The 23,049-nt window shown below is 43.2% G+C and overlaps 1 protein-coding gene across 1 annotated transcript in view; it reads left to right on the top strand.

Annotated features, from left to right (window-relative positions):
- Positions 1-23,049, top strand: part of ADAMTS7 (ADAM metallopeptidase with thrombospondin type 1 motif 7) — a 752,931-nt gene that overhangs the window by 206,978 nt on the left and 522,904 nt on the right. The window contains exon 3 of the mRNA XM_069624204.1: positions 11,770-11,980. Coding sequence (XP_069480305.1) covers positions 11,770-11,980 — 211 coding nt within the window. The remainder of the gene's footprint in view (positions 1-11,769; positions 11,981-23,049) is intronic.

Here is a 23,049-nt window from a genome sequence, read left to right as displayed (position 1 = left end):
TTGATGCCCATTAAAACATGCCATGACAATGGGCATCAAGGGTAAAGCAAACATGATTCATGTTTGATATACTCTTGATGCCCATTTTGTTATTACATGGCAAGCCTGGCCTGCGTTGGTGGGCCAGCCTGCATGTATTTTTACTATGACGTAGTAAAAAAATGTATGTTACCACCAAAGAAAGTGGAGCTTTCTGTACTTCACCAAGGGCATGAGTCACTTATACTGTTACTCAAGAAAAATACACTATCGCTGATAGTGGTTAAGGCCCCTAGATTGAAGTGGTGTGTCACCTATCTAAAAGGGATTTCTAATTTCTTAGGCGAACAATCACATCCAAAAATGGTTCTAGAAATGTCAACATTTGAGATGTAGTTATGATCTAAAATACATAAAAACGATATCTCCACATATTAAGAACCTAGAAGAGACCCTATATCATTGGTATATATTCCTCCAAATACTATAAAACAATAGTTTTAGTCCAAAATATAATTGTTGTGATTTTTACTTGAAGACAATGTGAAAACAGAAAGTATACTATTCACTTGAAAAAGTCATTGAGTGGAGCATGTGAACCATGGCATCTTATTCTCTTGACTTGTGAAATTATGTCATTTTGATTTGTGTGACATTTCCAAGGTTTTTTCACTCGTGCCGGACACCCACTCTATAATACCATTATAGAACAAACAGCACAAGACGGAGCTTACCAGGGTTATTTAAAAAAGAGACACATGAATCTGAGGAGGACACAGATTCATAGAGGACACCTAAAAAGAGAAAAAACAAATGGGTCATTATATTCCCCTGTTACAGTCAGTAAACACAGAATAACACCATCCTTTGTGAGCCCAGCTCCTACAAACCCGTTTAACTCTTGTATTGAGGAAAGGTTTAAGCATGTGCCAGGAAACCTGCTACATATAAGGGGTCAACCTACGCCAGACTCACTGGTCGTAACTACAACACACAAATGTGCTGGGACACCATTAGCATCTACTGTGTTCCCACTTGATAAGGGGAGCAATAAGATGTACACTCTAGGGAGAAAGGTAACTTACCGTTGCTGCCAATGAATCCTGCATTAATAAGACAGGCCACATCCAAGAGATTGTAAGAGCCGACTAGGCCCCCTATATATGATCCCATGGGCAGGGATATGAAGCGAAGCCCCCTAGGGGAACGCACCCCAAATCTCACCCAAAGACAGCCCCTTTTCAACGGTAGTAACCCACTGCCTAATTTCTTTTACTTGCCGAACATCCCTAAATCAGCAAACTTAAAACATGACCAGGGGGACAGCTTGATCAAATCAACAAGGTTACCCATTGGGTAAGGGCAAAAAGGGGCTGCTATTAAATTATCTGGAGCGATATAGCAGCTTGTGTGAGATTGGTAGGCCCACATGGTAAGGACTTGATTAAAATTCAAATAAATGACCAAAGGAAGGTATAAAATAACTGGCAATGAATCAGCGGTAACTATCCCTGAGTGGTTTAGGTATTACAATTGAAATGACTTCACCATTGTGGCAAATGTCCCAGGTGGGTGGCGGAGCAAACGTTAGCACTCAGGGTGTAGATAGTGGCCCTAATAGTCTATTGTTGCTCTGTCTGCCTCATGGTCCGGTGGGTGGCAAACGTCCATTCCAGTTCCCCCGAGTGAGATCAATGGAAGAAGTTGGTGCCGAGTCTCATGCCCTGGGTACCGATTTCATATGACGTACTAAGGAGGGTCCGTATAGGCTCCAGTGCAGATTGATGGCAATGAGTCGGGGGTCTACTGGGCCTAATACTGATTGATGGGTTGGGAACCCTGGCCAGGGACGGGCACTAGCTCGGACCACAGGGGAGCTGGAGCTTGTTGGTGTGAGGGATAACGGACCCCAACACCTAACTGGAATCCCTGTTCAACAGAGGCTTGGGGTGCATGCTTTATCATGGAATAAAGCTGGGGTGAACAAATATCTAGTGGACAACGAATAGTGAAATTCCATTCAGGGACATGGGATTGTAAGTCTCCAGGAAACCTGGGCCATTGAGACACCCACATTCAAGGGTATGCAACCTTTGCAATTCCAGCTAGAAAAGGAAAGAAGGGCCGTCCAAATGGGGGGTTGGTGGGTGACATGGGTAGATGTTTCCTTGTTTAAATCCTTACAGGTTCAGGATTGTGTGTCTCCCGACATACTTGAACTGCACCTGAAACTTATTGATGACTAAGATCATTCTCATTAATTTCTGTAACAGAGGTCTACCTGGGGCAGGTGTTGACTTCATACACAAGGTGATTGCCCGAATTAATCACTGGAGATAAAGCTCACTAAATTCCTTAAGGATGATGGTTATAGGGGATCTTAATCTCCAGTTCGAGCCCTTGGATAGTATGGCTGAAATAATGGATGAGGAAGACTGTCATTGGGGCATAGGCAGCCTCAATTCTGTAAAACCAAGAAGGCAATATAGGAAAGCTGAGGAGATAGCTATTCTTCTGCTTTCGGCCAACCTCAGGGCCTGCAACAGTCAGTTCCTTGGGGATGCTTTGGCGAAGCTGACCTTTGATAACGAGGTGGCCCAAAGCAGAATAGACTACATCATTGTAAATGTAGAAGCTTGGTCGCCTGTAAACAGTTTTTGCATTCAGCACACGATGGAAAGTGACCATCATCCCCTGGTGCTGGAGACGAAGGAGTCCTTTTTGGGACTGACCGATATAATGATATAGTCCTACTCCTGGAGGAATGAGTTATTACGGACTCGCAGGATAGTGAAACGCAGCCCAGCGCTATCCGAACTCCACGAGAAACTGACTGGGAAGCTGGGGTCTACATTTTCAAAACCCCAGAAATCTGTGTGCAATTTTACAGAGGCCAGGTCCCCCTGGTATGACTCAGAGAGTAGGCAGGCCAAAAGCCAATTGGTTAGCGAGGCTAGACTACAACGATCAACTAGCACTTCAGACTTGCAGGAAGTCAGAAAACAGTACTGAAAGCTATTGATTAACAAGGAAAAGGCCTGGAGTGAGGAGATCTGGGGCACACTGGTGAGTGCCATAGGTAAAGGAGATTCCAGGGGCTTTTGGAGAATAATGGGGTTCGGGTGCAAATCTAGGTGTATTACAGAATCCACCTGGGTTGAATACTTCTCAGGGCTCAACAAGGAGAACAGATCACTGATTCATGGAAAATCCGGGGAAGATGATCATGGCCCGAGGGTTGTGGGACACGGAACAACCACTGTGTCCTCACATGTGGGGAAGTAGGTAGAGCCCTTTACAGCCAAAAACTGTGGAAGGCGCCAGGACAAGATAGGGCCCGAATAGATGTATATGCGACAGAGCCCGCTATATGGATTACTTACCTTACAAAGCTATTTGATGCAGTTTTAAAAAAACGACACTGTTCCCATCTCGTGCACCTAGGCCGAGATAGTTCCCATTCACAAAAAGGGAGCTAGAGAATTGCCGGCAAAGTATCATCCAATTTCATTATTGGACGCTGGGGGAAAAATCTATGCCAGAGCAATTCTCACCCATCTCGAATCCTGGATCTTTGTTAACCGCATAACCAACCATTGCCAAACCGGGTTCTGTGGTGGGCCGAGCACAGTCAATTAAAGCCTACGGCTGAGACTGATATGCGATAAGTATTCTGTGCTTTGAAAAAAAATTGATGCAATATTCGTAGATCTGCGGACATCATTTGATACGGTGCCCAGGAGCCGCCTGTGGGAGGTCCTTCGGGGCCTAAATATTCCATCACACCTGCTAGATGCCATTCAGAACCTGCATTCAGGCAACGTAGCCATTGTCAGATGTGGCACAGATGGAAGCACCTCAAGGTCCTTTAAGATTGAGAAGGGGCTTAAAAGGGGTGCATATTGGCCACAAGCTATTTTGTATTTGTATTCATGGAGTAATTGACGAGTTTTTGGTTTCCCAGTCGGATGCCACCATATTAGCAGGAGACAAGATTCCGGCCATATTGTTCACCAATGACACCGTATTATTGTCATTAACACCTACCGGCGTTCGCAAGTAACTACGGATATTTGTGAACTTCTGTAAGAAAAACAGCCTGGCCCTTAACGTCGCAAAGACAAAATCGATGATTTGTAGCACAAGATATAGGCGAAAGTCCAGAGCATTAAGGCTAGAGTTGGATGAGGGCCTTATTGAACAGGTTGATTTTTACGATTACCTGGGGGTAAGGGTATCACCGGACTGTGGGTGGATTATGCATCTGGATAAAGCAATGGTTACACTGGCAAAGTATAGTGATGCCCTCTCGAGATGTACTACTGAGCAAGGCAATGGCGCAATTCGCGTCTCTCTTGAGGCCTATAAAGCCCAATCTAGGCAGGCCGCAATTTACGGGGCAGAGTTATGGGGCTAGATAAGTATCATCTCCTTATCTATTGTAGAAAACAAGTACTTAAAGAACATCTTGGGTCTATCCCATATCATGCCCAACTTACCTGTATTCTTAGAAACAGGGATGCAATGTCTTGAATCTATCTGTCGTTTGCGGCCTGCCTACTATTGGGCTCGACTATGGTTGAATGACTTCCTGCTTAAGTATAAAGAAGCTTTGATGGATGTCATCTTTCAAGCAGGTGGTCCTTCTCTACTCTGGTTTTCTCATATCAAGGAGTTGCTACATACTCTGGGTCTTGGAGACTACTGGACTAATCCAAGTACCATAACCAATTCTGCCAAGGCAGCGCTAGAGGCTGCATCTCTGCTAAAGTCCGACTGTGACAACTGCTCCAAGGCAGCAGGATCATCGGTCCTGACATGCTATTGGAGCATAAAGGTGAATTAAGGCAATGAGAATGACTTGGATTATGTCAATCTAAAACATGAAAGAGCCCTATTCATTTAACTGCACATAGGGATTTTACTGATATCCCTGCTGGGTGGCTGCATGAATGAAACTATGGTCCATTTTCTAATAACATGTTCAGCCACACTGTTATTGAGAAAATGCTATTTAGGGCCATTATTTAGAGCCTGAGGCTGCCGCATGATTGGTGAGGCTATGGCTGTTTGTCTCAACTCCAGCAATGTGTTTGCAGTTTATGCTACTTGTTAATGCCTTGTGTGAGCCTGAGGGGTAAGATAAGAAGAAGGTACAGATGCACTGATAATGATATTGCAATCTTTTATTGTTCAGCTAGGCTATTTTTATTTGATTTGTTCTTATTATTGATATGCCATTTTAATGACATTTTACATTGTTTGAATTGTTTTAATGAATTGTTACAGGATGAAATGTTTGCTTTTATGACATCATTGTCAAAATAAAGCATTATGAAACTGAAACTGGCTAATTCAATGGCGCTTATGACCTGATATAATAGACCCCAATGGGACCAGATGGATGACCTCATCAAGGAAGTCCAAGATCCCCTTAAATCCCAAATGCTAAAGAATTTACAGGAGGGCAAACAATCTGTAAATGTGGTTATAAAAAATGCTCTGGATTGGGCAGAAACTGCGGGCAGACTAATTGCAGAGGGATATGTTATTAAAAGACATGCCTGGCAGGGAAGGTCAGACTTCAGACCACTGACACAAGCTGCACTCATTGACATGTCAGTGGGGAAGCAAAAAAAGAGCACAAGACCATCAGGTCTTCAGGGCAAATTTCAGGCAAACCTTATCAACAGGGGGTTTTCCTGCTAATACTCATGGTTTCCATTTTCAAAGCTTTGCCAGGTGTGAGAAACCTGAGGGTTCTCTCACTCCTAACCAGAGGCGTAGCCAGGATTGTCTAACAAGTTGGGTCTGAATCTAATGTAGTTGGGCACACTGCAGTGACATTAACATCTGTAAATGAACACACAGTGCTGTTGAGTGGGCATTTACAGCTTTTGGGTGGGCCTTGCCTGTCTACGCCTCTGCTCCTAACCCCCTTGGATCCTCTGCACAGGTGGCAGGGAAAGGCCATCGCTTTTGGATCCTAGCACTGAGGGCGTAGAAGCGAGGGAGGATCACATGGGTGGGAAGATTGGGAGTGGGATGACCTTGGGCGAGGCATGGTATCCCCTTTTTCCTAATGACGACCAGCCTAACCCTCCCCGACCTTTATGGGTTATTTTAAAACGGCTCCCCTCAATTTCCTATATGGGACAGTTGACGATTCTGGGAATAGGAAGAGGCAACTGAGAGTAATGAACACCATACATTCTCGCCACTCTAGTACTGAGACAAGGAAGAGGCAACTGAGAGTAAGGAAAACCACACACTTTCACCTTTTTGGGACATGGACAAGGAAGATGCCTGCAAGGTGGTGTGAAGGTGAGCCGAAACATATATAACTCACCGATGAAATTTCACCCAACTTGCGTGGCGTCTCTTCCTGCACGCTAGCAGCACATCCTAATCAGACCTCTCCCACTCTTAACTCCTCAGAACCACTGAAGTTTTCACACTTGAAAAGAAAAGGAACAAGGAACTATTGGAAACCACCAAATATATATGTCTACCAACCAATGTATTTTTGATGTGTGTCACCAAATTCGAAATGTATGCACAGAAATGTCAAGTGTAAACACAAGATTGACACACAGTATAAGTAATGAATGTGCCTTGAGAAAGCCCAAGTAAGGGCGAAAAAGCAGCACGTGCAGAGAAAATGTTGGCACAAATGTCATTTGTATATAAACCAAGGATTTTCGCACCAATCACCAGAAAAGTCACAATTTATGTCACGAATAATTACACGAAGTGAATGAACTTATGTAAAATAGATACCTGTGAAACAAAAATCAAATAAGCACAAAGTGATTTAATTTGTGTGGAATACGTGAATGAAAAATATATGAAATAAAGTGTGCAACCTATGGTTAGAGACTAACAAATGTGTACCTCACAATTAATTTCATTAATTATAAAACTGTGGGGAAACATAAGCGCAAAGGCTCAATAGAAAAAAAGTCCATCCCTGGTTTGAAGGTCAGGCATGCCCTCCTAATTATGGTCAGGCAAAACTGATTGAGAGAACACACCTGCAACCTGTTGGAGGGATACAGGTGTATAAAAAGAGGAGGAAAAAGCAACACAGAGAGCAGCAGCAGGGAGTCCTCTTTGAGAAGCAGAGAACCGGCTGGAAGAAAGGCGAGCCACTGGAGGGATCTTCTATGGAGAGGTCCGAGGTGTACAGCGCACAAAGACACTTAAGACTGCCAGGAGAGGTGACCTGCAACAGCCTGGCATAGGAGCAAGAGCACAGTGGAACAGACTGGCAGCAAACAAGGGAGCCGGCTGGAAAGGTTGCCCCTTACCCTTTCAAGTGAAGCGCTCGGTCCCCATTTCAGAGAAGCTAGACCTGAGGTGTCAAAGGGGCAGGAGTTGGACCCCAAGCAGCAGACAATGCAGATTGTGTGCTCTGTTCTGCGAGGACAGCAACTGAAGAGACTGGTGAGTTTCTGTAACATAAGAAACCCGGTGCACCAAGCGCAAAGTAATGAACATTTCCATTTCTAGTGAAATACATTGTAACTAGCAGCAAAGTGGTTGAGTGCGTCACCAAAGCACGTTTTTTCGAAGGTCTCCGCTCCTAGGCCTTTTCCATTGTTGAACTTCAAAGAACTAGAAATACTTTGTATCGGATTGGTCATGTTTCATAAAGCAGAACAGTTTCGAAAGTCTCTGAGTATTGGTAAATTCTCTTAAAGTGAAAGGCACCAATATTCCATAGCGGACTGAATGAAAACAAGAGCATAAACCAAATCACTGTTCTGAGAACGCCAACTTGAATGCAAATGTTATAATTAAGCAGAAAATACTACATGATACTTTTAGCAAGGAATGGAACTGTGCAATAACTTCCCAACATGGCTGTCATATACGAAACGTAGCTTTCCAGCCTTTACTTTCCGTGCTTTACACACTATTAAACAGACACATCCCTGCGGCGCTGCGCGTCTCAACGCTGCTGTTCGCCGTAGCTGGACGTGTGCTGCCGGAGTTTGCTCGGGGCTATCCTCTTGAATGTCCCCTTTCCCGGTTCCTTGATTCCTCCTCCTTTCCTTACATCCTCTAAACTTACCCAACTTCCTGGATTTTCACCGCGCTCGAGTCACGGCTACCGTACCTCCGTGCACGGACATTGTCCGTGCACGGACATTGTTCCTTCCTGGTTCCACCCCGGACAGTCTGAACGAAGCACGCTGGAATCCGAAGACCCGCGCACAGCTCTATACAAATCCTGGACTGTGCGGAAGAAGTCACGAAAGAAGGTCGCAAGCCAACAGGAAAGACAGGTGAGAAGGGGAGAGACTTGCAACACTGGATGACTGATTGCTAACAGGGGAAAGTCCAGAAGTATGTTGCATACATTTACAGGCCGCAGTCATTCTATTGAACAAACTCGTTTTTTCAGTCAACGAGAAAAATTCCAGTTCAGCCCCAAGCCAGAGAAAACAATTTCTATGGGCCATTAACAATACAGAAGTAGCACTATTCTACCCCTCTAACGAAAGGGTACACAAACTACTAAATCAAATCCCCTGTTACATTCCATGTCGACAGATAAGTAGGAAGGGTCATGCACCTGCTCGGCATGATGGTATTGTGCATCTTCATCCTGCCCCATGCCAGACCAAACATGCGCCCAGTACTGGAATGGCTAGCAATTCAGTGGTCTCGAGCAAAGGGGGAATGGGATGATATAGCAGCGTTTTCGCATTCACTTGTCTTGGCACTAAGATGGTGGACAAAATACATTTTTTTGAAAGAAAATAATTTTATCAACCCACCAATTCACCTAACCATTACAACTGATGCATCTCTAACAGGTTGGGGGTGCTCATTGCTTACACTTCACAGTTCAAGGAACCTAATGTGTTCCGCTAAAGAAAAAGCACAAAACCGTACTGGCACTCCTTGCGGTCAAAATGGCATTGTATGCTTTCCAGCATCAGCTAAAGAGGAAGAATATCCTCATTGCAACAGATAGTACTGCAGCCATGTTTAACATCAACAAACACAGTGTAACTCACTCCCCACAGTTGTCCACACTTGCTAAAAGCATGTGGAGGTGGTGCCTTGAAAGGACAATACACCTTCAATCTCAACAGGTTCCAGGGGAACACAAATGTCTAGCACACAGTTTGAGCAGAACACAAGAGCACAAATGGGAGCTGAACACAAATGTACTCAAACATCTATTTGCACAATGGTGTCAGCCAATGATAGACCTGTTTGCTAAAGTGGAAAATGCACAATGCCCAAGTTATGCCTCCAGGCCTACAGAGGGGATCCCTGAGGAATGCACTATGGATCCATTGGTCAGGGATGTTTGCTTACACCACCCCCTCTCCTGCCCCCAACAACCCTCTCATGGGGGGTGGTTCACAAACTGCACCAGGAACACATGATTTTGATTCTCATTGCACCAATGTGGGCACAGCAGACACAGTACTTCCATCGTCTGAAAATGTCTGTATGTCCATCAATAAAAGGACACCCACTCAAAACCTTTTGGCACAGTGTCAGGGGCAGGCCTTACACCCGCATCCTCATATGGCCAACTTGGCAGCTTGGCTGGCACTTGAGGTCATAGAATTTGGTCACCTCAAGTTACTAGAAAGATGCATGAAATTCTTGAAGGAGGCACGCAAATCCAACTCTAGGCACTGCTACTGTAATAAGTGGAAAAGGTTTGTCATATGGTGTAAAAATTCAACATTTACCCTACTGATTGCTCACCGTCACACATTCCCTTGAAACTCCTTTATTTACTGGAGTCGGGTCTAGTATTTAATTTCTTTAAACTGCATCTAGTAGCCATGTTGCCCTACACAACATCACAGAATAAAGTCTCCTGGGGGAGAATATCAGTCATTAAAGCCTTCCTGGAAGGAGGTAAATGTGTGCATCTACTTGTAGCTAATGTGCCACCAGGTTGGGATCTTTAATGTTGTGTTAAGCAAACACATGGGTCCTACATTTGAACCAATGTATAAGGCTTCTTTGAAATACCTCACTTAGAAAATGACTTCCCTTGTAGCCATCACATCAATTCACAGAATTAGTGAACTACAAGCTTTATACGTGTCAGAACCATTCTGTCAGTTTATCAGTTAATTGGACAGCCAGCCTTCTTCCCAAATACACAGAATTCAGGAGAACGAACACTACATACATTGGATGTATGTAGAACAGTGATGCACTGCCTTAACAAGACAAAACAATTAAAAAAACAGACCAATTCTTCTTGTGCTTGGCAGCCGGAAGAGGTGCCCTGTCTCTTAGACAACTATAGGCAGATGGATTGTAATGTGCATTCAACTGTGTTCTAACCTCTCAAGCAGAAGACTTCCTTTCACTGCCAGAGCGCATTGCACATGTGGTACACAAGCTAGACTTGCCTCCATTGCTAATGTGACACTTTAAGATATTTGTAAGACAGCAACTTTGAGCTCGGTGCATACGGTTACACAAGAAACGATTCACAAGTGGGGCAGGCAGTGTTAAAACATTTGTTTAATACATTGTTTATGCAAGCGTATGATTCTAAGCAGATCCACAAGCCTCACAAGACAAACATTACCTCCCAGTAATTATCTTTCTGTTGGTTGTATCTGCTTGGATTCACATGAGCCCGCCACACCTCTCCTCAACGGGAGTTGAAGGTACATTAAATACCCTATAAAAACAAAATGGCATTCAAAAATGAAAAATTACTAAATGAAGAACATCCTCACTTTTCATACAAATTACAGCACACAGTCTACCACAAACCTCTTCATGCAACCCCAGGTCAGAAAAATAACAATCTGAAGACGTTGATGCATGAAGGATCATGGATACTGTGCATGAACAGTAGGGATAGTATTGCAGGAACACCCTATCGCTGCCTCTTTTTCCCACTATACAAACAACCAATAATCCGACAAATAATGTAATGCTCTGCACCAACCACTAGATGTTGGCCTATGCAAAGCATGTCTATCTAAGCAGATACACGCAACAGAAAGACGCTTACTGGTAGGTAATGTTTGAGTATATATATTGTGGGAAAAGGCATCATGAAAATGCTCCTGTGCACTGTTCGTAACTTGAATCAATTGGATTTTTTCATTAGTTACCCAACAAAAGGGCAAACTGCATAGCTCTTTACTCAATTTTTAAAGAAATTGTGCTGTAAAATGTACCATTTTGACTTATTATTTTAAAAATTCTCTCAGGGGAAGAACCCACCCGGAATACCCTTGGTTTGTTCAGACTCCCCTTGGTTAATCCCCCATATTTGGGGGAATCCTTTACCCCGCTCCATTTAAAACATTCACCAGCTGCCATTACCATACAGTGAGCAGTAAAATATCACACAGCCACGGGGGTGAAAAGCCACTCCTGTTTAAGTTTACAGTAAGAAAGGTCATACAGGCACAGGTGGTGACACTAGTACTCGGCAGAGAATACACTAACCCATATAATATATATCTTTTTTTAATAGGTACCATTGTGTTTTTAGTACTTGCATAATAAAATGATTGCCAAAAATATCTAATCATGCTTGGATTGTGTGAAAGCCTCCCGCAGAGCTTGTAGGCACATGAAGCCAATGGCAGCTCCTCTGCTGAGCTAAGTGTGTTTATACTTTACCATACAATAGATGGACAGGTGACATTGCTACCTTTTAATTGGATGATTTTAATTTACTTATTATAATTTGAAATGAACAGTAAACCTTCTTTACTTTTTGTCCCTCCACATTCTTGAATATTGTCCCACCATGTTCCCCCTTCTCTTCCCCAGAGAGGAGTTTTCCAGCTCTCGGAGGATGACTATTTCATCGAGCCTTTGGACGGAGCCAGCTTGAGCACCAGTGAAGCTACAGGTGGTGGTCCTGCTGCAGGAGGCAGCGCTCCCTGGCCTCACCGTGTGTACAAGCGCCATGTGCCTGATGTAAGCAAAGAGATGGAGGAGGCAGAAAAGAAGCAGCATGTGGGAACCTGCGGAGTTCGAGGTACTTTCTTATGTTCTTTAAACCTTTGAAAACAGAGGTACTGTTTTGTTTTTTGAGGTGAGCATGTGAGCCATCGCTGCCCTCTAGTTTATAGAGTTTCTCGTTTTTAAGTGCCATCTTCTGGTTTTTCAGTGGAACATGTGAGCCCAGTGGTGCTTCCTTTTTTGTTTTCAAGAAATGTATGGTATGTGAATTGCCCTTTTCTATTTATTGAGTGAAAATGTGGGCTTAGTAGTTCTTTCTTCTGTTTCTCAAGAGAAGCATGTAGGTTTAGACAAACCTGCTTCATTGATCTAAATAAACATTTGATGAGAATGAGCTAAAAACACCCGGAGCCAGGTTTTGGTGCCGGGGCGGGCAAAGTGCCACTCAAGGGGGCACAGCCGCGCAGTGCACCGTTCATGTCAGAGAGGGGTCAGGGTCAGGCTGGGGGTCACTACCATTTACATAATTTTGCGGGTATAACTAGGAACTGTTGAAGCATAATATTCAAGGGAAAACTGGCAGGGTTTTTTTTTACCCGATATATATATATCTTTTTAAGACCGTACACTACAAGCCACATCTATTATCAGTTACACACCACACATTTGTTATGGAGGGAACATCCAATTAAAATTTAATTTCAATATGACAATGAAATCTAGAGATCTGAATCAGATCCATCCATCAGTAAGGCAAAAAAGAAGAATTCAATAAACATTCACAAGCAAGCAATATACCATACCGTGCTCGTGGTAACCAGGCTAAATAATACAAAAACCACAGACTGCAATAGAAAAATGTTTCTAATAATTATCCTACATTTTCTGACATATTACTGAAGGTTGTCTGCCTCGCACACACAAGCCAATTGTCCAGACATTTTAGTTTAAAATAAAATACCCATATTATATGAATACCAATATAATACCAGATTCGGAGTGGCACCAACAATAACCTTTTATCCCAGCAACCGACATATGGATCCTCCTGAAACAAAGCTAAACATTAGCAAACAACTTAAGTACAATTGTATACATCTTTCAATGTAATTGTCATTATTCCCTGAGTGCATCAGTGCAATATCTTTTGTAAAAATGTCTTAGTACCAAAAAGCCAACTTGTGGCCAAACATTTGAGCTGAAAATAAATATTCCTAATATCAAATGGTTGTTGCTTAACAATGACTATATAAATACACATAAACATATACAATACATGCATTGAGGATGAAACTGTTCCTTCAAATGCAAGGTGAGAATGAGATTGTGTCCCTTGCGGCGGAAGGCAACAGAAGACTAAATGTACTTGAAGATGTTTTGCTGTGACAGATTAGGGCCAAGAAGCCCTCTGCCGCAGCAGAAAACCTATGGAGCATGTAATGCGCTACAAAGCCTTTCTGCATGGTTTCATTGAAGCAAATGTCTGAATTACTTTATCAAAGTCCACAGAGTCAGTCAGGTCTCTTTCAGTACTTAGGAAGGCTGCATTTGAAAGTCTCTCTTCACCCATTGTTGAGTAAGTAACTTTTGAATAACTTCAGCCTGCTAAAACTTCGTTCTACAACGGCACTACTTACTGGCAAAGTGAGAAATATTCTGTACAAATTAGAAGGGTTTCGGTAAACACCCTCCATATCATTAGCCATTAAGAAAGGCAGCACATCGTTTATTATTAACTGCTTGTTGTTAGAGAACTGCTTGTTGTTAGAGAATATTTCCCCATACAGTGCACAAAAAGATGAATACTCTTCCACAGCGTCAGGCACAAAAATATCACCTGCATACAATGTAGCTAAATCTTTCAATGCGTCAGAATTATCTGACCTAGTAAAATGTTTAGAATCCAGGTGCACTGAAACTGTTGAAGATACCAATGTTGGCCTCCAAGTAGTACAAGAAGATATGGATACTGGGGACATTGGGGAATGCAGTGGGAATGTAAAAATGCAGGTAACACTTCACATGCAGCAAGATTACCCAACTGAGCCAAACCTATTTCAGAGCAGGGCAAATGTCTACACCTTTAGTTTGAGCACTTCTTGGAGCTGGTTCATGTTAGCCTGGATTTACACATTTCCGGTACATCGTCCTTTCATTGACAGACTTTTTTTGATATTTTTATACATTAAATGTTAAATGAAAAAATGCATCGAAAAATATAGGAGGGGGTGGGAAAGTGCATATAAGGGGTGGGGGGTCGGTAATGGAGAAAAAACAATAGGGGATAGGGCTCAGGGGTCAAGTCCTAAAATGAAAAGTCGGGGGACTCATTAACATACCAACTGACCAGTTGAATGCAGCGTCACCAGAAATTAGCATATCAAGGTGCCCTCTAAAAAAAAGTGGGGGGACTCCTGAAAAAATTGGGGGGACTCCGTCCACCCGCATGTGCCCTCGATTTGAGCCGTGGATGAGGGAATGGGGGGGACCCCCAAAATAAAAAAAATGAAATTCAGTGAGTTTTTTAATTGAAAAATATTAATTCAAAACCGCATCGACAAACCAATCCATCAATGAAACGGCATATACCTAATTTCCATACAACTCCAATCTATGAAGATTTAGCCCACAGTGGTATATAAAAAAAGGCAATGGTTAGTGTATTCTCCTAGAAGTAACTGTCTTTTTTGCTTTGCAGGTTGGCTATTTGCCAATAACAAAAATTAGCACTTTTCAAAGGCTTGGTCTGATCCTAGCTGTTGTTTTTCCAATCTTAAAAAAGCAACAGAAAACATTGTAATGCATGAACATTCCAAGATACACTGTGAAGCTGAAAAACAACCACCCAAAGTTAGAATTAGCCAAGAAATAACTATTGTTTCTAATCTAATAAAAGCTGAAAGGGAACAGATAGAGAAAGACTGTGTTAGACCGCACCTAAGGCTCACCCTGTTCCTGTGTCCCTGCGCGAGCGAGCTGACAGTTACACGCACCCCACAATCCTCCTAGCCATGTGAGGGCGTGACTGTGACGTGACTGTGTACAGTCAGAAAGATTCTGGGGCCTCTCACAGCTGATCACACGCACACAGTTCACTCTCCTGTCCTTTCTTTCCCTGGCCTGCCACGCCACCGCGCACACCATACGCACACCATACACGCCACCCCCACTGGCACGGTGGCACCCCAGTCACCTCAAGCTTGGCACCAGATGGATCAGGGCCTGTGTCACTGCCACCATGCATATTTACAATAATGATTGGAGCTCAGCCCATCTCCCTGGACTCAGGGAGGTGCCGGCTGGGTTCCACGCGCGGTGGTAGGTGGGAAGGCAAATTCTTGGGCAGTATAGCTTTTGCTCTATTCTAGTCTCCCCCTTCCCCTACCAAGAGATTCATCAGACTCAGTGATCCAGAGATTAGTAGAAATTGACTCCTGTTTGTCTTTGAGATCTTCTGATTCTGATGCATGGCCACTACTGCTTCCTGGCCCTGCATATCATGTGCACTATAGAAAGAGTGGCAGTGCACTAAAAGGGTCTGACATTGGCTCTGACGTAAACCGTTAGTGATGCCAATGCCTCCAACAGTCTTGCAGTTAAAGATACGTTTCCAAAATGAATGGCCCTGGATCCATGCTATACTGTACCACGATGCAATAAGCTACAGGACTGCAAATACACAGTAACTTAGGTACAACGTGACGATACACACACACTGCAGCAGTGAACGACTTATATTCAAATATTATTCTGCTGAAATATAAAGGCAATACACATTTTAATCTTGTCACATTGCCTCCTCATAAAAGCAAATACTTTACAAATTAAAAGACAAGAAACAAAACAAAACACATCCAGTGAAACTGTTTAACAGAGGCATTATTGAAAGTATACAGCAAAAATATATCTTTCGAGAAATAACGAGCTTCATGTACCGTCTTGTCGATACTTCAATAAAGGGAAGTTTCAAAAGCTACAGGCACAGGGCCTTGTGCCGCTGCTCAATGCGCGGTCACGTTTCATCTAAACCTGAAATGCAGCATTTTCCAGTGAAGCCCTTAACCAGGTTTTGATTTATAAAGAAAAAGCATAGGTAACCTCGAGCAGAGATGTCTGTCACTTCAGACGCATTATCAGGCTTAGAACAACGTTGTTCTTTGATCAAAATGGAGCATGAGTTACTTAAGTGGGTTTATTTAGCAGTGACTGGCATTCTCCTTTGCCCTTTGCAGGGATGTCACTTTGCACAGTCTGACCTGGGGAAGAGAAGACTCCTTTACGATTTCACTTTTCTAATTAGACTTCAGTTAATGCAAGCCACCAACCCAATCGGTTCGACGGTTAGGGTTTCACATTATGGCAAATGCTAGTATGACAGAACCAGGCTACAGCACCCCTGCACGCTTGGAATCTATCTAGATTTCTACTTGATTTGCCAAGTCAGCAGTAAAATATGCAAAGCATTTGGAACAAAAGTGAATATTTGTATACGAAATGTTGAAGCAATGGGTATGTGATGCAATGCATTTCGTACTGATGTAAGACTATTGCAGCAACCTAAGCTGTGTCCGCCAATCATTACATTAGGAGTGGCAGCCACGAGCCAGCCACAAAAATTCGAGCTGGGGCTGGGAACATGGAGGTGAGCGGGACAAATGCACTTGTCACATGGGCTGGTTAAAGTTTATGTGAAAATAACTTCTTACTCCTTTTAAAAAAAAATATACTGACATATTTGTCACCTTTATGTAATTGGGATTTATTGTTTGGGTTTCTTACAAATGTAAATTAAAAGCAAGAAGAAGTTTAACATCTGTACGGAGTGTGGACCCCTAAAATGCTACAGCAGCACGACTGATTATCAATAACCTCAGAACCGAGACTGTGTTATTGACTGAAAGAAAAGAAAGTGAGCAGTAGTCGAGCACACCTTGTTTTCAGAACGAGTTTTTGGCACATTGAATTTGACAACAGCACCAGCATACACTATGACATGCCTTATAGCTATAATAGTCGCACGCACGCACTCACGCACTCACACACACACACACACACGCACGCACGCACACACGCACACACTCTCTCTGACTGAGGCTGAGCAGTGAGTGTGAGCACAGCAGCAAGTTAGGCCTACTTGGTTGGTGGCAATGGTGCCTGTGGCATCACAAGCGAGTCCTACTGCTGCTGCATTGCTGTGGCTCTCTCTGCCCGGGGCCAAATCCATCATGGGCCTGCGGCGCTGTGGCTGGCCTGCCTGGGCCTGGCTGGGAGACAGTACTGGAGCAGCTGCCTGGGCTTGATAAGTGAGGGCAGGCAGCGCACTGTGAGCAGTGGCAGAGCCGTCCAGGCAGCAGGGCAAGAATTTAGTGGGCCTGGGCAGCAAGGAAGACGAACTCTGACTGGCCCTGACTGGCTTGCCTGCCGTCTGTGGCAAGTCGACAGTGTGCAGCGTGGCAGCGGTCTCCTCTGCTGAGTGCAGCTCTTTCTTCCCCTCCAAATCAATGCAGATTTGCCTGTAATGATTGGATGGCGGCTCCAGATATTCTGGAGGCTCTCTAGCCTGCAGGCAGGCCTGGGTTAGGCTGGCCCGGCCTGGGGCACAGGAGGGAAATTAATTTGAGAAACATTCTATGCAGTGTGTCAGAGAGTGAGTGTCATATATCGCACCATAGTGTGATTTCTTTATTCAGGTGCATCAGGTTGGCCTGGTCTGGGTGGCTTCAGGCAACGACAGGATGCACCGACGCCTGAACCACCTGACCTGTGCCAGGCCAGACCAGGCCAGGCGTCCTCTCCTCCTCACCGGCCATCCCCAGGCCACCGCCTCTCATCATGATCTCATGCATGCATGGAAGTCAAGAAATCCATTTGCATCGCAATGTATGCAATTTGCTGAAGGGCAGTGCAGCAGCCCTGGCCGCATGAATCCAAGGAAGTGCAAAATGTACAGTGACTTGCTAATGGAATGGACTGTCTACTGGACGGACACCGACACTCACTAAAGGAACCAAGTTGATTCAACCAAACCGGCCGGCCCGGGCCCAGGGCAGTTTACCCAACTTCAATCAATCAGCGGGTCCTCGGCTGTCACCGGTATCGCTGTTTAGAAGCTGCCTGCAGTGCCTGGTGGATCATTTCTCCAACTAACTGTCACTAATATTTAATACCATTTGGGAAATGATATATAGGGTGCACAAAATTTATGCCCAAATTGAGAATATTACAACACCTTTGAGCAATTAAAAATAAAGACTTCCCGTGTCCCCTTGCGAAACACTTCGGTGAAGTACATGGGAGCTGCGTGGAAACACTACAATATTTCATCATCCACCAGATACTGCAACATCCACGAGGGGAATGATAGAGAATTACAATTGAGACAAAAGGAATCAGTGTATTGTGGATATGGACACCAAAATGCAGAGAGGCCATAATCTGGATGAAGAATTATTTATATTCATAGGTAATACATATGTCGAAAGATGGAATAGAAAGCCACAAAGTGACAAGACATGGGCCTCGGGGATGACTCTACAAACGTGATAAACTCTAACTAAGAATAACAGAAAAAACCTAAAACTGTGTGGAAGTTAAGTAAAGGATAGAATGTTTAGCACCAAGGGTGTGGCATGACATATTGACCAGGCAGCCGCGAGAGACACACATTAATGCACTAGCGCTTTAATCATGCTCAGGTAGTGAGAAATAACTGGTTCAACTAATGTTTACAAACTGCTAAATTTGCACAGATGAACATTCTACTCCGAGGTATCATCATGAATTAGGGAATTTGCACAATAATTACGGAATCATGGTAGGCACTATGCATTATACTGAACTGTGGACAGAAGAGGTTATTAAAAACAATATGTATAGGGGCGTGACTTGACGCTGATGAAGATGGCAGCATAAGGGCGCTGCTCCGGCCCACCACATAATTCATTATCCTGCAACACCCTCGAACAACTTCATATCCTCTGCCTCACCTTACCTTGCTGTGGCGACTGTAGCAGATCACGCCAGTGAGCTCCGGCGTAGGGGCGGGCCTTTTCCTTCATCCCTCAAGTCCCGTGGCAGCTGTCACATAAATCATCTGTCACTCGTGTGGAGAACTCCGGCTGCGGTGGTGATACAACCAGCTGGATTGGGCCTAGTTGGGCTCCCTCGTTGCCCGCACAGCACTGCCTCATGGCCATTTCACAGTATTGTTGACACCAAATGAAAGGAGGAAAAAAGAAAAAGAAAGAAAAGTGAAGGAGACAAGGTGAAATATAAACGATTTTTTCTAAGAAATAAATAACATTGGAATAAACTTTTAAGGTAACATTTTCAACTCCTTCTCTCAGTTACCCCCTCTTGCTTGTTCTTGGTGACTTTTTTTGTTTTTGTTGTTGTTGCTTTTTCTCTCCTATGCCAGTGGGATATTTCATTGGGTGTTTAACCATTCAACATGGCCTCTGGTAAAAACAGACAAACGGCCTACTGCCTCTAAAGATGCACAGATATTGTCTGCCATCCACAAAAGGCTCAATAGTGAATCGCCTCCACCACCACCACCCTCTTCTGACACCGCCACTGAGGCCATTCTACAAGAAATTAGGTCACTCAAAACCTTTATAGAAAACACCAACCAATAATTGCAGCAATTGGATGAAAGATGGAACGTCTTCGAAAACAGAATGAGTGAGTTGGAAAACAGAATTGGTCTCCAGGAGGACGTTTCACCGAGAATGTCTCAGTTGGAAAAAGTGGTGAAAGATCTTCAAAAATATAATGAAGAATTGGAAAACAGAAGCAGGCGCAATAACCTACACATTACTGGCCTACATGAGGGATGTTTGGGGAATGATGCTATCCTATTTCTTCAGAATTTGTTACCGGCCCTGCTTCATATCCCAAAAGAAATCTCCCTCAACATTCAACGTGCATATCGCATTGGCCCAGCAAGAAGCGCACAACCATCACATCTTCCACCATGTAGTTTGATTTTTTACCTACTAGAATACACCCAAAAAGCAGGTCATTATCTCAAAAGCTAAATAGAAGAATACCCTTGTCTGGCATGCTAACAGGATTCATATCTCTCAAGATGTGGCCAAGAAGACAGCCCAATGCAGGAATGAATTCCTCTCTTATCGTCCCGCATTGAAGCAACTTAACATCACATATGGACTTTATAATCCATGTTCTTTTAAAGTGACTTATGAAGGTCACACTTTGATATTTGATGAGCCGGCTGACATTAAGGCTTTCATCCGTTCCCTCAACACTGACAGCATGGACACGTCGCTCCCTACCAACCCATCTTCTTCTGGTTCTTGACTCCTTTTTATCACAGTGTGTTGCAGTCTCTAATTATTTGCCCCAAATGATGGTGGGCTGGGCACCGCTTGGTACCCTTCTTCCAGGGCCTCTTTTTGTCTTGCCCTGCTAGTGTCATTCGCTCCTACATTTTTTCCCCCTTTTTTCTCCTTGGTGTTACTTGATCCTGTCTGCTCTTTCAATATGCTATATGTCTTTACCTTTTATCCTATTCAGTATTATGCCTCTCATGCTTAGCTTACCCTACTTGGTGAAGTATCCCTTTCCTTCCCCCCTTTCCTTTTGTGTCATCCTTTTGTGTTTACCCTGACAATTGTGGGTGCTCCGCTCATTCAGTTATGAATTTGCTCATCTTTTTCTATTTGCTGTTTTGCTTATTTTACTATACGACACTCTTATCCTTAGGTATTTTTGCGTTCATGTCCTAATGATGTTGCTTGAGTGCAATGGTTTTTAGATTTGTTACCTGGACTATATAAGGGCTGTAATAACTCAATCAAGAGGTATAAAATGATCTCTCATCTCAAAAAGATGAACCCGTCTGTAGCTTGTATAAAGGAAATCCACCTCTCTTTTATAGAGGCTATGAAACTTTGGGTCAAAGATGTCATTGCTAGCACAGCGTTGCGAAGAAAAATGGAGTGGCCATACTAATTAATAAGAGGTTATCATATAAGATATTAAGTCAAGATGTTGAGGTGAGCTTGGGTCAAATCGCTGGTTGGATCTGACATTATTTCTGTTATGTGTATTTATGGTGCCACCCTATCTGATGCTGATTTTTGGTACTCTACCAAACAGATTATACTCAAATCAAACTTCTCCAGCCTAATTTTGTGCAGTGATGTGAATCATGTCCTAGACCCTTTCTTAGCTAGAAAATCTAAGTATTCTTTTAAGAGTTCCAAGTCCCATACAGCTTTTATGCACTGCTTAACAGAGACAGGCCTCATCGACACCTGGAGATTTGTCCACCCGGTTGACCTAGAATACACGTTCCATTCTCATCCTCATGATACCCTCTCGCGCCTCAACTATATTTTTACAACTAAATACCTCACGAATACTATTATGGACTCCCACATTTCCAACATTATTATTTCAGATCATGCCCCAGTCATCACTACCTCTGATCTTTCTGATATAAAAAAACATTGTCTAGATGTAAATGTAATAACTGTCTTCTTCAGGACCAACATTTTATCCAGTCATGTAGATCTTTCTAGCAGAACTTTTTTGCAGAAAAATTAGGTAATGATACCTCCATCACAACTAATTGGGATGCCTTTACAACTGCCTTAAGAGGTCACATAATTGCCTACTCCAGCATGAAAAAGAAGCAATATAAAAAAGACCTTGATACCCTATACCTTCAGCTTACCAGTGCTGAGAAGTAATATTATCGCTCGTCTTCAAACATAGATCTTCGTACCGTTCTGTTCTTGCGTTTTCAAATTAATAGAAAACTCACTGAACAAGCATCAGGAGCCATTTTAAAATATAAATCCAAAATATACCAAATCTCCACCAAAGCGGGCAAAGCCCTGACCTCCTATCTCAAAGCTAGAAAAGAGAAAACACTTTTCTCCCACATTAAAAATCCCTCCGGATCTATCATTACGAATCCCTCTGGTATTATGGAAGTCTTTAAGGATTTTTATACTGACCTGTATTCCCCAGAGACATTGGTCCCAGAGGCTAATCTCAAAGCTTTCTTTGAGAACATCAGCAGACAGTCTTTTCCATCAATAGACCATAACGGCCTGGAAGGAGATCTCACTACACAGGAAATTAACCATGCCATCAAGAGGTTGTGAAGGGGCAAAGCTCCGGGCCCAGATGGTCTATCCATTGAGTTGTTTAATCGGTTTCTGGGTTTCATAACCCCCAGACTCAAAACGTTTTATCTCTAAAGGTACCTCGCCCCGGAACCTTCTCCGAGGCCCTCCTTATCCTATTTCCAAAAGCTGAGAAAGATCATGATCTCCCTAAAAATTACAGACCCATATCCCTTATTGATATAGAGAGCAAGAATCTTGCTAAACTAATTGCCAATAGAATTTAATTTTACCATCCCAAATTACTCAAACCCGACCAAGTGGGATATATCAAAGGTAAGAATATTTCAGTCAATGCGAGACTCCTACTTAATTCCTTGCACATTATCTTACAAGACAAATGATGAACTGGCCTATGGCACTATTGCCTTAGACGCCGAACAAGCCTTTGACCGGGTCAATTGGGACTATATGTTCCGTTGGTATGGTTGTAGTGAGGGCTTTATATCCTTAGTTAAACTTCTGTATTTTGATCCAAAATCCTCTATATGTATTAATGGACAGTCTTCATCCTTTTTTTCGCTACGAAGAGGAACCAGGAAGGGATGCCCCTTGTCCCCCACTCTGTATGTGTTATCCCTCGAACCACTGGTAGAACTCATCAGCTCTGATCAAAATACCCTTGGGCTTACATTCAGCATTCATGAAACCAAGATAGCTGCTTATGCGGACGATATTCTTATTCCCATGAAAACCCCTAAACAACAACCCCACCATTTGCTGGCCAGATTACATTACTTTTCATCTGTATCTAGATACAAACTTAATAGAGATAAACCAGAGCTATTTCCTCTCAACCCATTCTTCCTCAAGCATGAATTATATGTCTTTGGCTTTAAATGGTGCAATCACTGCTTCAAATATTTAGGCTTATGGTTTGCCCCCCCTATTAGTAGCACTATCAAAATAAATATGGATATCTTACTCAATAGACTTGAGGATGTATCCTCCACTTGCTCCCCTTTTTATCTATCCTGGCAGGGAC

This window comes from Ambystoma mexicanum, chromosome 11 (genome assembly GCF_040938575.1).
Source record: "Ambystoma mexicanum isolate Mex_15411 chromosome 11, UKY_AmexF1_1, whole genome shotgun sequence".
Classification (NCBI taxonomy): domain Eukaryota; kingdom Metazoa; phylum Chordata; class Amphibia; order Caudata; family Ambystomatidae; genus Ambystoma; species Ambystoma mexicanum.
The sequence above is the reverse complement of the archived record's forward strand: the minus strand, read 5'-3'. Positions and strand labels throughout refer to the sequence as shown.